The sequence below is a fragment of the Polypterus senegalus genome, chromosome 4 (genome assembly GCF_016835505.1).
Source record: "Polypterus senegalus isolate Bchr_013 chromosome 4, ASM1683550v1, whole genome shotgun sequence".
In the NCBI taxonomy this organism is placed as follows: domain Eukaryota; kingdom Metazoa; phylum Chordata; class Cladistia; order Polypteriformes; family Polypteridae; genus Polypterus; species Polypterus senegalus.
In genome coordinates this window covers 137,601,407-137,616,839 of record NC_053157.1, presented here as the reverse complement: position 1 = coordinate 137,616,839, position 15,433 = coordinate 137,601,407, and the positions used below count along the sequence as shown (strand labels likewise).

At 36.8% G+C, this 15,433-nt stretch overlaps 1 protein-coding gene across 5 annotated transcripts in view; it reads left to right on the top strand.

The window, feature by feature from the left end:
- rbm47 (RNA binding motif protein 47) overlaps positions 1-12,180 on the top strand; it is a 70,519-nt gene extending 58,339 nt beyond the window's left edge. For 3 of the 5 annotated variants that reach the window (XM_039751324.1, XM_039751325.1, XM_039751326.1), the window contains 3 exons: positions 192-398; positions 2,007-2,218; positions 9,257-12,180. In XM_039751324.1, the coding sequence (XP_039607258.1) occupies positions 192-398; positions 2,007-2,218; positions 9,257-9,487 (650 nt within the window). In that variant the 3' untranslated portion in view covers positions 9,488-12,180. The remainder of the gene's footprint in view (positions 1-191; positions 399-2,006; positions 2,219-9,256) is intronic. The other 2 variants (XM_039751327.1, XM_039751328.1) reach the window with 2 other exon arrangements.
- The last annotated feature ends 3,253 nt before the right edge of the window (positions 12,181-15,433 follow it).

Genomic DNA, 15,433 nt, shown 5'->3' with positions numbered 1-15,433 from the left:
CAACTAGGAGTCCAGACGTATTCCCTAAGTATCTGTTTTTCCTTAAATCAAACAAAAAAGGGAAGACTTATTTTGAATAAATTTAAAAATTGCTATTTTAAGTTTTTTTTTATTATTATTTTATTAATTTTTGAGACATTGACGAAGCAAGTAAAGTTCTGAACAGGTTCCTCTTTCGTTTGTATCTCAAGCAGGTACTATAAAGGGTCGAGGGCGAGGGGCAGCTGGAAACAGGGCCCCGGGTCCCAGGGGCTCTTACCTGGGGGGATATTCTGCGGGCCGTGGCATCTACAGCAGATACCATGAAGGAAAGGCCAAGCAGCAGGACAAAGCCTATGAACTCATACCCAGCCTGGAGCTGACAGCTGTCAATCCAGTGGGCATTAAACCTGGCACAAGTTAGTGCAAGCTGTTTTAACTTCCATCTCTCCTAATGTGAATAACTGGTTAAATGGTTAACTTTCTATTGTGTCTAGTTGAGGTACTGTTTCTTCATCCTTTTCCATGCTTTTATTGATCCTTTTAACACTCTTTTTGCATTATTTCTATAGTTTTATGTGGCTTCTTTGTTTGATAATCACATATGCATTGTTGTTTATATGCAGAATTTATTGCAGTTCACTCAGCTAAAACTGTACAAGTTACATTTGTATGAATTCAGGATAGCTCTTATAATGCAACAATGCCTTGGACAGAAAATCATTCACCATTTATAAACAATAGATACTGTTGTGATATTAAAACAAAGTCTTCTTTATATATATATTTAATTTGTTAAAAATTAGGAATTATACTTTCATTAAACAAGTAGTTATATTTTAAGATGGCAGAGTTCTGCAGTTAGTGCTGATGCCTCGCAGATCCAGTGTCCCGGTTTCAATTCGGTACCTGGTTGTTGTCTGTGTGGAGTATGCACATACACCTTGCATCTGTGTATATTATTGTCCAGTTACTCTAGTTTCTGTCCAATTCCCAAAAAAAGAATGTTAGGTTAATTGGTTATTCTAAATTTTCACCTTGTCTAAGCGTGGTTGTATGCACAATTGGACCCTGTGATGGACTCGTGCACTGTCCAGGGTTGTTTCTTGCCTTGCACCCAAATGCTGAGGGGACAGGCCTCCAGTCCTATCAAACCTGATTAGGATTAAGTAGGCTACATAATGCTTTGTTACAGTTTAATGCAAGTTGTCTGACTTAGGTAAAATTAGAAGAAGAAAGAGAAAAAAAAAGATTTTTTTAATGAAAAAATAACCTAATATGGATATTTACATTTATAAAGATTTGTCACTCCCTTTTACATTATTCTGACAAAGTCATATTTGCATCCTTCTAAAAAAGTGAAAATGATACAGTAGGGGTTTTAGACCATTACCAATAATCCCTTGAAAATCATTATTCTGTTAACCTTAGATCAATTAGGTTAATTTCAGAAGCCACATAAAACATATGAAAAATGTAATTACAGCACTGGCTTTACTTTCCATACTCCTTGTCTATTGGCATTTTAATTTGTCATGCTTTAAGTGTTTCTCCCAAACCATTTTATGTAAAAATTGTGTTGCTTAATTAATCACAGACTGATGTCTAGCTTTTATCAATGTCATGACTTGTTCATAATGAATTAGTAACATTTTAAATTCAGATTTAGTAAATGTATTTACTTTACTATACTTTTGCTCATAGATTGCGGGGAGAAATTGTATTAATATTATTTTTTTAACCTGGCTAAAATTAAGATGCCAAATTTAAGTCTTCATACTTATAAACAACAAAACTCTATTGTTATAAATTCTGTAATGATTTAAAAAAGATGATTCCGTATGTGAATGAGACTTTACTCAAATTTTCTTTATATATTAATACGTGAAAAACTTTATTACAAATGTTTAAGATCTCACTCTCTGTGTCTCTTTCTCTTACATATACACTATTTATGTACATTTGTTTATATAAAATGTTCTATTACATGGTTTAAAGAAACCTTTTTTTTTTTGGTTTTATTTTAGTTGCCATTCCTGCAATAAGTGCGCAGTATCCAGTATTTTCTCCGGCTCCTACAGCTAAAATATTGGAAGATGGAAAAATTCACACTGTGGAACACATAATAAATCCCATTGCACTTCAGCATGACCCAACTGCTGCTGCCGCCGCCGCTGCTGCCGCCGCTGCTGCTGCAGCACCTGTTATTCCTACTGTGACTACTCCACCCCCTTTTCAGGTATTACCTACTTATTTTTTTATGTTAAAACAATTTAGATCAGTATAATAAGCAATGACAGCCCTGTGCTAAATTTGTTCACTCAAACCTCAAATTTTCAAATCCTACCAAGGATACTGTCTGCATGGGAAATGCATTTTCTTTTCATGTTCTCCTGTAATGAAAAAAATATCATCAAGTCAAATGTTGGTTATTTGCTTGCATTAAAAGCTGCTTGACAGGCTTGGCCTCCATGAATATATTCGAGTAAAAATGTTGGAAAATTAAAGAATGGATAAGAAAATATCTTTTCTAAATTGTGAATTCAGCCACTGATGCTAATAGTCATTTGCTTTGACATGTACTCAGTAATAGTAACCAACACTAATTAAAAAGTTTGTTCAAAAAGGCAGTAAAAACGCAAAATGAATGGAATATCTGTAAAATATACATTACAAAGCAGCATATACTACATAATTACATTCATTCTTAAACTCACTTTTATGACCACATGCAATAAGTAGTCAGTAAAATGTGTGTTATTCAGTATTTCGTATGATCCTAGATGCTGTTTTCACATAGTAAGCAGTCTTGTCCCGGTGTAGCTTTTCTGCTTACAATGACAATGTAAGATGTAATACTAAACATTTGATTGTAAATTAGCATCTTGTCTGAAGTCTTAGTTTAATCCGTTATTCCTCTCGAATGCTGAGTAAAGTTGAGTTTTTAAAGCACCTTATTTTCAAAGGGTGTTTCACAACTAAACTACATTTGACAGCTACTAATTTGTAAGTTTTAAAACGTGTTTAATTGCATCTTAGTTGAAATATGATTTGTGCACAGCAAAACTATCCAGTGTTGAGTTACATTTTAGAGTGTTAAAGTAACCCTTAAAATTGTACATGTGGAAACATTGTTTTCATAGGTGCACTTTAAGTCTTAATTTAAAACTGGTAATATTGCTATGTACTAGAAAGCATAAGTGTTTATTGCCAGATCATATTGTGAAGGGATTACTCTGTAGAAGTTTGATACTTTCTCAGATTTTATTCCTAAACAAAATGTGTTTAAGGTATTCTCAATAGCACTAATGATAATAATAGATACCAGACCTGCTTTCAGTGCAGCAAGAAAAAAAATGGACAATGGAAAATAAAGACAACTGGAATCTCTAGCTAGGGACAGGGAAGTCTGGGCTCACTTGCTTGGACTGCTGCTGCAGTGACCTCACCAAGAGAGGTGGGTTTAGATGATGAGTTAAAATAAGATCTGGAAAAATTGACTACAAATACTAAGCTAATTCACATGTGTTCTTAGCACATATCCACTTCAATTGCCACTTAAAAATATTAGCAATATCTCTCATAGCTTTCTCTAAAATCTGGTTGCAGTCTTACTTCTAGCAGTTAAGCACTAATCCTTCATCTACTCCTGACTCCACACTTGTTGGGGGCCTGTCTAGAGGGAGCTCTTAAGCCCCTGCCAAGAGAACTTCCACAATTACTTCTTGTATTAAGGCTTCCCTCTGGAACTCTTTGTACTATGATCTTAGAGCAGTTTCTAAGACTCTAGGTACCCCTGTGATCCCATTCTCAAGCTTCTAGATAATTAATCCCCAGGTTACCTGCACACTAAAAATTGTTGAAAGGACCCATATAACACAAAGTACTTCCCTGCTGGCACATATAAGACCTGTGCATTTATCTCCAAAGCTCCAAATATCACCTTCTGGCAGCATGTTGTGATTTGTCATAGGGTCAGTTAGGGCTATCCAGCATTGTGTTGACTTCCCTCAGGCATCTTAGAGGAATATATTATGTTACTAGAATGTACTACGTTCTTGTCGAATCCAGGGTGTACAATATCATTATGTGATTGAATCACCCACTGATAGTGGACTAGTACTGCTAATATGCTTATCATGTTAGCAGGTTTGTCACCCATAGCAAATGTTCCAGCGAAGTGTTTTTGGGACCATTTTCTGTTCTGAGATGCAGATACCTATCTGCAGCACTAACCATGATCTAGTGTTCCTTTACACTAGTGAACAAAAAGTCACTCCCATACACAGTGTTTTATTCTCAAAAGCAAAAACCTGCAGTCACTTTGTGCGCACACAAACCTGGATAAGGTTTCTTGCGTTTTATATATATATATATATATATATATATATATATATATATACAGTACGTTTAGTCCTTCTTGTGCAGTGAAGTTAATAACGTCCATCTCTTTTTTACATCTTCGACCTGAGCCTCCGATGATTAGGAGCACTGGCCACTGCATCACCCTATCACACTGCTTCAGCATATCTATACCAAATTGCTGGATTAAAAAATAAAATGCTACTTATTTAATATGTTTCTGTTACTGGATTGCATACAGCACAACTTCTTCTGCTTGGCTGTGCAAAGGAGTAGTGCACCAGTGTGTTTGCTTCTTGCCATACACCCACTGCTGCTGGGATAATAATAATGTAGGAATTTTTCATTCATTCATTTATTCATTTTCCACTGTTTATCCAAAGCTGGATCAAGGGGGCATCAATCTTTGCAGTCAGGCTCAATTCGTTCTGTAGGATTCCAAGGCATTCCCAGGGTATCTGGGGGATATAATTCTCCCAGCAAGCCTTGGACCTTCCCCAGCATTTCCTTCCCATAAAACCTCCACCTCAGGTGAGGTATCCGTACCAGAAGACTGAACCACCTCAATTGGCTCCTCTTCACGTGGTGGGTCAGCGACTCTACTCCTCTCTCAGATGTTTGTACTTCACACCCTCTAAGGGAGAGCCCAGCCACCATACAGAACAAGCTCATTTTAGCCTTTTGTATCCACATTCATCTCATTCTTTCAGTCATTACCCAAAGATCATGCAGGAGGAAGTTGGTGGGTAAGGTAGAATGCTACCAACTAGATATAGTTTGGTTAATGTCCACCCATCTGATTGGTTCTGGAACCAAACCCCTCAAAAGAGGCTGAACTCTCCTTTACTCTGTGGTTGCCCAGGAGGAGCCCCTTGCTGCTCAATTCCATGTTGGAATTTGTTTCATAGAATGGCAGGACTGCCATTGTAAAGCTGAAGGCCACAGAGGGGAGGACTCCGACTACCATATGTGTTTATGCACCAAATATCGATTCGGATTACCAGGCTTTCTTGAGAGTACCTGGAGGGAATCCTGGAAAGGGTCCCAGCTGGGGACTCCAAGGTTTGTCTGGGCAACTTCATCACCCACTTTGGCAACCAACGAGATACCTAGAGAGGCATGATTGGGAGATGTGGCCTTCCTCATCTAAAGCTGAGCAGTGTTTAGTTATTGGATGTCTGTTGCAGACATGGGCTGTCCATAACAAATGCCATCATAAGGTGTCTCATAAGTGTACTTGGTACCAGAGCACCTTAGGCCAAAGTTCTATGACTGATTTTATAATCGTATCATGAGATTTGTGGCCATATGTTCTGGACAGAAAAGAGGGGCAGAATTGTCAACTGATTACTACCTGGTGGTGAGTTGGGTCAGATTGTGGGGAGGTCCCATGACAGACCTAGAAAGTCCAAGCAAGTAGTGAGAGTGGACTGGGGACCAATGGAGGAGGCCCCTATCCAGAAGATTTTCAACTCCGACCTGCAAAAGAGCTTTTCCCGCATCCTGGAGGAGGCTGGGTACATACACTCCGATTGGGCTTTGTTCAAAGCCTCCATTGTGTAAGCAGCTGCAAAGAACTGCAGCCTGAAGGCCATAGGTGACTCTCAAGATGGAATTCCAAGGTGATAGATTCCATCAGGCCAAAAATGGAGGCTTTTCATGTATGGTTAGCATGGGAAACTCCTGAAGCAGCAGAGTGGTATGGACAGGCAAAAAAGGGCTACAGCCTTGGTGGTAAGGGAAAAAAAACCTGGGTATGGGAGGAGTGTGGGAATACCATAAAAAGCAACTATCAGTGTGGTTCAAAGAGGTTCTGGCACTTTGATGCACTCCTAAACGTGACAAACACGCCCTCTATAGAGGAAACAGAGCCAGAACCTGATAGATCAATGCCCATTTCTCTGCGGGAGATCACTGACGTAATTAAGCAACTCTGCAGTGGCAAAGCCCTGGGGGCAAATAAGACCTGCCTAGAAAGGCTCTGGACATTTTTGGACTGTCATGGCTGACACGCTTTTTCAATGTTGCTTGGCCATCAGGAGCTGTGCCTCTGGAGTAGCAGACTGGGGGGGTGGTCCCCATTTTTAAAAAAGGGAACTGAAGGGTGTGCTCCAATTATCACACTCCTCAGCCTCATTGGAAAAGCTTATGCCAAGGTACTAGAAAGGAGACACTGTCCAGTCCAGGAGGAGCAATGTGAATTCCGTCCAGGGTGTGAAGCAGTGGACCGGCTCTTTACCCTGATGGTGATTCTGGAAGGAGCATGGGAGTACAGTATATCCAATCAGTCTACATGTGTTTTGTGGACTTAGAGAAGGCATATGACTGTGTTCCTCAAGGGATTCTGTGATGGATGCTGAGAGGATATAGGGTTCCAGGACCCTTAATAAGGTCTGTTCAGTCCCTGTATAATCACAGTGAGAACTAAGTCCGCAAACTTGGAAAAACATCAGGGCTGTGCTTTGACTCGTATCCTATTTGTAATTTTCATGAACAGGATATCAAGGCGTAGCTAGGGAGGGGAGGGAGTCCAGGTTCGTGGCTGTAGAACTGCAGCACTGCTTTTTGCAGATGACGTGGTCTTGTTGGCATCATTGGACTGTGAACTTCAGCACATATTGGGACACTTTGTGAGTGTGAAGCGGCAGGGATGAGGATCAGCATCTCCAAATCTGAGGCCATTGTCCTCTGTAGGAAAAAGGTGGACTGTCCTCTCCGAGTGGGAGGTGAGTTACTGCCTGAAGTGGAGAAGTTTAAGTACCTTGGGGTCTTGTTCACAAGTGAAGGAGAAAGGGCTGGTGAGATTGACAGATGGATAGGGGAGGCAAGTGCAGTTATTTGGTTGCTATACCAATCTGCAGTGACGAAGTAGGAGTTGAGTCAGAAGGTGAAGCTCTCGATTTACCATACAATCTATGTCCCTACCCTCATCTATGCTCATAAGGTAGGGTCTTTTAATTTAATAAAAATAAGAATTATGTTAGGTTACTGTTTATTTTAAAAAGTAAATCAGAATATGTAACACTGCTCCCAACACTGCTCCCAAGATTGTGAAATGTACATTATGCTCATCAACATAAATTTAGCGATTTCTGAAATATTGAAACAGATTATTTCAACCAAGTGAAGGAATAATGTGATCGCCCAAGTATTTCCCTCTGTAAATTTAATTTGTGGACACTTCTACCTGTGGTTGTTGAAAGAATGTGAGTGGCTAAACAGGTGAACAGAGTGCAAGGGACATGCACAGACTTAAAATTCCTTAGGTGTTAACCTGGTTAAGGGTTTACATGGTCATATAATCAGGTTACTTGAATCGTGTGTTAACCAGGTAACCAGGATTTACATGTCATTTTTGACACCAGGTTTCTGTGAAAATCCTGGTTATTAAAGTGCATGTGAACGCACACCCTTCACAACCAGAAATTCCTATACATGAAGCACAGTATAACAATCTCAGTGCCTCAAAAAGCAGCATTTTCATAACAAATTTGAAATTACACGTATGAATCTGTTTATAAGTATTTTACAGGGTAGAACTGCTTTAATATTTATTACTATAAATTCTATAGTAAAAGTACAGATTCGTGTCATTGGTGTTGAAAAGTTAATGTGACAGTAGACATGTAATGTTATGCCAATATTAATGAGCAGCTGACAAAAGAAAAATATTCTTTGTTTTTACCAGTTAAGCAAACATCATAACAAGTGATTATAACAGCCTTGCTTGTAATTTTGAAATTCTCAGAAGTTTTAACTGACAACCACAACCTTGAACTTTTGATACTATAAAGTGCTTACTTTAACCAAAACAACATATAATAGCTATCTATGCAATGCTCAGTGCAATCTCTGACATCTTATCTGTTCATTTTTACATTGGGTTATTTGATTTATGGACAGTTATCCTGTTGCTAGGTGGGGGCAAACCACTTGCTATTTTCAATTTTGTATTTAATATCACAGACCTTCAATGGCCTTCATTTGACAAATTTTATAGAACCAAATTCTTGAATGACTGACATTTAAAAATCGTTTTACTTTACACTCGTTACACTTTACAACACCATTCAGCCACCATAGAACAGATTAGTCATCATCTAACTGTGCTTAAGATTATCCTTCTCATATTTGTAATAGCTTAGAAGTACTGCATTGGTCAGCAGATCTGCAAACATTTTAGGAAGAAGGCCAACATGACAAGCAATAAATCGGGCCCTTGTTTTCATGATACTATGCACAAATTTATGTGGGGGTGACAAAGAGCACGAATTAGAAAGAGTCTCTGTGTAAACAAAGACTTTGAAATCTCAAGTATGACGTATTCTGTTTTTTATAATATAAAGATTTTAATTTTTTTTCCTCCTTTATTAACTTAATGCATAATTTAGGTTCAAACATTTTATATGTTAACATAAGTTTTCATGTACTGTAGTATATAAGTATAATATACTTATTATATATGAGTTACTTTATTTTTTATTAAGTTACTTTAGTTTAACTAACTGTCTCCAAGGATTTGCATCCTGTTCATTTAATTCCCTAGCTGTTTGGGCATGTGCGTATTAGCACATTTTGTTATAAATGGTTGAAAATGCATTAAAGTAAACTTCTCTAAGGTAATGCCCAAAAAAGAAAGTAAATCTATTAATCTTGTTGCTTTGGGTTTTTTCTTTCCCCCAAACATAGTGCAAAAACTTTGGTTCTGTTATTTCTCATCTGTTGCGGAATTTGATTTGAATGGGGGTTAAAAATTATAATTTGAGAGCCGAATGGAGTGTGTAGAAGTATAAACATTTAATATAATAGGAAATAACTTCTGTAACAACATATTCCTGAGAATTAGTGCCTACATTTCTCATATACAAATAATCAGAAAACTGGTGTCATTCAAATTTTATGGATTTCTTTTCAGGGACGTCCTATCACTCCAGTGTACACCATGGCCCACAATGTTCAAAGGATTCCTGCTGCCAACATCTATGGTGCAAGCTATGTCCCAATTGCGGCTCCTGCAACAACAGCCACCATTGCAGCCTTACACAAGAACGCGGCTGCCTATGGAGGTTATGCTAGCTATGTACCTCAGGCATTTCCAGCTGCCACCTTTCAGGTCCCTATACATGATATCTACCAGACATACTGAAAGTGCACAAAACAACAAAAAATTACCTGAAGGAACACTTGACTATTTATGAAGAATGAATTCTTTGATGACTGTTATAAAGATGTCAAAAACTTTCATCTAACTGGAAGTAAAAGTGAAGACTATTAAGTGTTTTGCTCTACTAAGAACTGAAATATATTGAAAAAAAAATATTTCATTTGTGTTTCTTGCAAAAAACAGCAGGACTACAGAATTTTGTTAGACATATTCTCTTTATTTAATGGGTTCTGAAAATCTTCCGTCCATGTGCTGTGAGGCTGGATCTTTTTGAAATGTCTTTTTCAGTTTAAGTATATATTTGTTCTTTTATTATGTAATATTTTGAAGTATTGTGTATGAAGGTTTTTTCATTATTTTATTTCTGCACTCCGGCTTACCAGTCACATGTAGTGTGTTGACCCATAAGTGTGTACACAGCTAAACAAGAACATATAACAGTACATAGTTTTACTGAAAAAAATTGTGACTTCAAAAATTCTTTAAAAATATATTTTGACTTTTGAAGCAATACAACATGGGGGAGTGATATATAGTGACACACATAGATCACTTCTTTAAGTGCATAACAAAAAATAAAAACAAATAATTAGACATACTTTATAGTTAGTAACTATATCAAAGACATGTGCCTGCAATCTCATAAAATAGCAGTTACATGTAGCACGGTCAAGTTAAATGCATTTTCCAAAATAGGACTGTTTACTGGAGTAAACGGTGTGCCTTGGAAATGATGTGTTCTATTTTACATTACACATTGCTTGAATGTAATAAAATGAATATTTTGCTCAATGAACAAAGCTCAGTTGTAAACGTGCTGCAGTGATCCATTTTATGATGCCATACCTCTCTGAATTAGAGACAAACTAAAGGAGCAAAGAATTTCATATAAACAGTTTGGTATCATACACTGACAATCAATGAAGTGTGATCATTTTTTGCTATTCTACAAACACCATTATTGTTTGGCTACATGTTACTACAAAGTCATAGCGAGCAGGTCTTGGAATTCATATTTTTGTACTTTATAACAAAGGATATAAGCAATTGCTGCTGGAATAAGGGGCCATATTTATGTTGTATTTTTCATTCTTGTGGTTTGCTTTGGGTTTATATTTCATTTGGATGCTTCACTTCCACTAAGCTTGGAAGGACCAGCGACTGTTAGCACTTGTAGAGCACTTTGGCTACCTTGTATTATTATTACATTTCAGTAAATCTGCCATTCTTGTTTTACAGAGAAAATATGAAGAAGAAAAACTAAGATATTTTTAAGGAAACATTTCTCAGAATTTATAGATGAACCTGATATTTTTATAAGTGAATAAACTAAAAGCAGACAAGTTATTGTATCTAGAATTGAAGTCAAACTTTATACAGTACATACTATGAGAAATTGACTTACAGACTCTAGTCCAGATAAAGGCATTTTATTAGCATGAGACTATTTTAGAATTTCCCTCTGGGGTAATAAAGTCATCCTAAGTACCTAACTAAAACTTTTTTTTTTTTTCTAACACATGTAAAACAAAAATATGCACAACCTCTGAAAACAGTATTTGTGGGTATATGCATAAATACACCCTTCTCTCTCACTCTATATATATATATATATATATATAGTATAATACACACATACAAATGGGGAGCCCTAAAGTGATGTATGATGAATGGAACTCAAAAAAAAAAACAAAAAACGTGGTAGCAATAGCAGTGCTAATCCTTATATTATGTTTTAGGCTTTTACACATTATAAACCATAAGTGCTGTTTTTCAAAATCTATTTAAAAGTGTGCTAATATTATTTTAATAGCTTATTTTTTATTTTATATATTATACTTATCTTTTAGAATATTGTGTTTGGGAATTTTTATTGTTTTGTTTTGCTTCTAGACAAGAACATTGATCTGCTCTAGAAGATGTCTTGTATAAAATAACCTTTATTATGTCAAAGTGAAACTTGCAATTGGTTTAATTTGTACAGACAATATTGTATTTTAATATATTATGTTCAGATATTCGTTTATGAATTGAAACATTGTTTAATGTATCAGCAAAGTGCAGGATGTGGCTTGCCGCAGCCTTGTACCACTTTATTCACTGCTGTCTAAGAAGGTATTATTGACAGAGTAGGAACTTAATGTTATCTTTGCAATGTTTAGAGCCTGTTTAAAGGCTTCATAAAATGGGTGGAAAACAGTCATTGAATATTGCAACATGGCTTTCCTTTTCCCATTTACCACATGGTGTCTGTCAGAACTTGCCATGATTTACATTTTAACTAAAGATCATCAAGAAGTTAAAGCCATGGCTCTCAAGTTATAAAAAACAAAAAAAACAGGAGCAGAAATTGAACATAGAAATATGTTGTATCCTGCACACATATTTCTGTACTAGACAAAATGTTAATGAGTTGCCCTTCCATCTGTCCTCAATATGTACCACTCATACACACTACCTGAAGTGTTATATTTGGAAATGCAGGATCCTAAGGACTGAAACGAACAAGGTATGTTTAGTACAACAAAATAGTGCCTTATTGCCAAAACATACCTTTGGGCCTATCCATGTCTTTTTATTGGTGTTTTCTATTCTGTTTTAAATGCGTATTGGCTTCTTCAGCATTGTTGCATTTACATTTTCTTAGTAGTTAATAAAGCATTTTGAAAGACAAATATGTGTTTCTTTCAAGAATTTATTAATTTTATTGTTTTATGTTATGAGTTTATATTTTAAACTTTTTTTTTATAATTTCCACAATATGAATAATGAATGTGTTTTTGTAAAATTATGACTTTTGATTAAACTAAATGACTAGAGATAAATCTGGCAAATGCTTTTAGGAGTAAACAATTATTTAATAGAGTAGTTAGTAGGCCTGAAACCAGATAAATATTTTAGCGTAGCAAGTCTAACTTCTCTAAAGGTTGTATATTTCATGCATAGCAGACTACAATATTAGAGTAACTATATCACATTTTTATGGTATTTTGGAGCATTACTTCTAATACGACATGCCGAGTGATTTACTCCAATAACGTAGTCCATGACATACTACAACAAAATCATATAGGTTTGATATTGCTTTTAGTTGGGACAATTTCGGAGTGCATGAGAGCTGACAACCAATGAATGCTTATCTTAAAGTACAATGCATATCATGCAGCAATAAGGAATAACACACATGGATGTTTTGGACTTTGCAAACAGAAGAGAGACTTGTCTGTGTGATGTGTTGTGTTTTATGTAGCACAACAGACTGGAAAAAGAAAAGGGCAGAGATTATGGCAGAATTCTTTGTGCCTGTTAACCCTTCATTCAGCACGGGCACTGTTATTCAGCATGCTATTGACTGTCATAAAAAGGGCAACATAACTGTGCCAGAAAGTTAACACTCATTCAGGAAAGTAGACATGGGCAGTGATTTTCAACCATGTAAACTGGCATGGTAAAACTGACATACCCCACAACAAGAAATCATGTAATGCAACATCGGTTCCAAAATGATTCCTGTTTACCTGAAAGCCAAAAATACACATCACTAGTTGAACTATATAGAAACTTGGCGATATTCTGGTTCTTTTTCAAATAGGCATCAAAATAGTCATTTGCCCTCCTAATAGGGAAATGGTGTCCTTGTCATGTTAAACTATCAAAGAATGTATTGAATTTGTTGAAGTAAGGTTAACACACATTAGACAGTACTCCATACAGTTGCATCTCCTTAGTTTCCAGTGCTCCCATCCAGGGCATTAGGTTAATGCTACAGAATTTGCTGTAACTTTAAAAGCAGCACTTGTTTCATAACAGTTATGAGTGAATTGGAAAAAAGTTGCTGTTTGAATTAATATTATGATTTGTGCCACACTCTGCATTAAAATAAGGACACATCCATAGACTATATACTGCTTCCCAGTGATTTCATGCTATGAAATGGTATTTCTGTCATGATAAAGAAGGAAGGTAATATTGTTCCTTCTCACAATGAACCATTTATTTGGTAAATCAGGTTTTATCTTACACCTTTCAAAGTGAGTATTATCACAAAGTAATTAAAGACTGTAGGCAAGATAAAATAGAACAATGTAAAGCTTATACATAAAAGTAAATATACACTGCAGATAAATCAAGAGAACAGAAGATGAAAGCTGAAACCATAAGGCAAAATGGGAACACTAATAGGTCAGAAATTAGGATGAATTATCTTGTAGTACAATTTAACTTGACTTATTTTATACAGTATTTCAACTTTGGTTTTTATAATTTGGATGGTGCATGCTATGAAAGGAACCATGTACAAAAGGACTGACTGATGGCGGATCTACAATGTTATGGGGAAGAGGTGGGTGTTCATCTTGAATTCCAGTTTTGGAAGCTGGCATCAGGAAAGAGTCTCAGAGAGTGGGTCCTACCGATTTCTGAGGGCAGTACACTCTTAAGAACGCTAGCATCAAGTTGTCTGTTGTCTTCTTTTCCGCCTCATTCAGACTGGAGCCAAGTTTAAAAATGGATACATTATTACCCAGGATGGATGTGTGTGTGTGTGAACAAAACCTTTGATTAAGTGGTGCTACCTATTTTGTGTTTGTTCCTGTTGCAATTTGATGCATGCTCCTCTACTGAAATTGTTAATTTATAAATGTTACAACTAACAAAGTCATTGCAGGTTTTCAGTCCTTATGTCCATGAAAACGAATGTGAAATTATTTATGGGAAATCTATTGTGGTACTAAATAACAATGGATAAAAAATGTTTTAATCAGGAACTTTAATGAGGTGGGCGGCAAGAGTGGCGCAGTTGTAGCACTGCTGCCTTGCAGTAAGGAGACCTGGGTTTGCTTCCTGGTTCCTCCCCGCGTGGAGTTTGCATGTTCTCCCTGTGTCAGCATGGGTTTCCTCCCACAGTCCAAAGACATGCAGGTTAAGTGCACTGGCAATCCTAAATTGTGCTGGGTGTGTGTGTATGTGTGTGCCCTGCAGTGGGCTGGTGCCCTGCCCGGGGTTTGTTCTTGCCTTGCACCCTGTGCTGGCTGGGATTGGCTCCAGCAGACCACCGTGACCCTGTGTGAGGATATAGCAGGTTGGACAATGACTGACTTTAATGAGGTTTTTGTCTTGACCAGGAGTACAAGAATATTTGTACTTTTAAGATTTATTGTAGGTGGACATAAAATTGACTTCTGGTAAATTTAATATCTAAACGGCAAGTTTACCTCTAGGAGGTAATCAAAAGCCAGAAAAAGCCATTATTTACAGATAATATTAATTTTGCCTGAATATGATAGTTTATGAAAAAAAGATGTTTTTCTTATTGTTGAAAGCATTGTAATGGGTGACCTAGTCAACAAGCCGCCTGCAATCAGAAAGGGATAAGACGAGGTGGGCCCAGCACAGATCCAGCAGATGGGACAAAGAAAACATAGGCTGTTATCCCCACAATTATACTCGGTGCCCAAGACAGACTACAAAAAGGTGAGTTGCTAGAAAGAGTATATGGCCATAAAATGGAGGGCGGAGGAATGAGATGGAGAGATGGGAGGTTAAAAAGGGAATGACTGCGTGCGATACTGTGATAGGCAAGTGGGTGGACTACGCCATTGGACAGAGAGAGGATCGATGCCTGTATAGGTTCACTTGGACAAGCATTAGGATTCTGGCTGTGCTCATTTTACTTGGTACTTTGCTTTTTCCTTTGTTTATCCGTTTCATTTATTTGTTTTATTTAGTAATCTTGCCATTTTGGCCTCACTGCTATTATTCTTACACAAAGACTTCGCCACTTGTTCACAGCATATATATACTAAATCATGACGCACAAATTATGCACTACATTTTATACTCATTGAGTAGAACTAGATTAAAACAATAGTTTTAGATCAAATTTGTATCAGGTTGATTAATAATAATAGAATAACCTCAACTGTACAG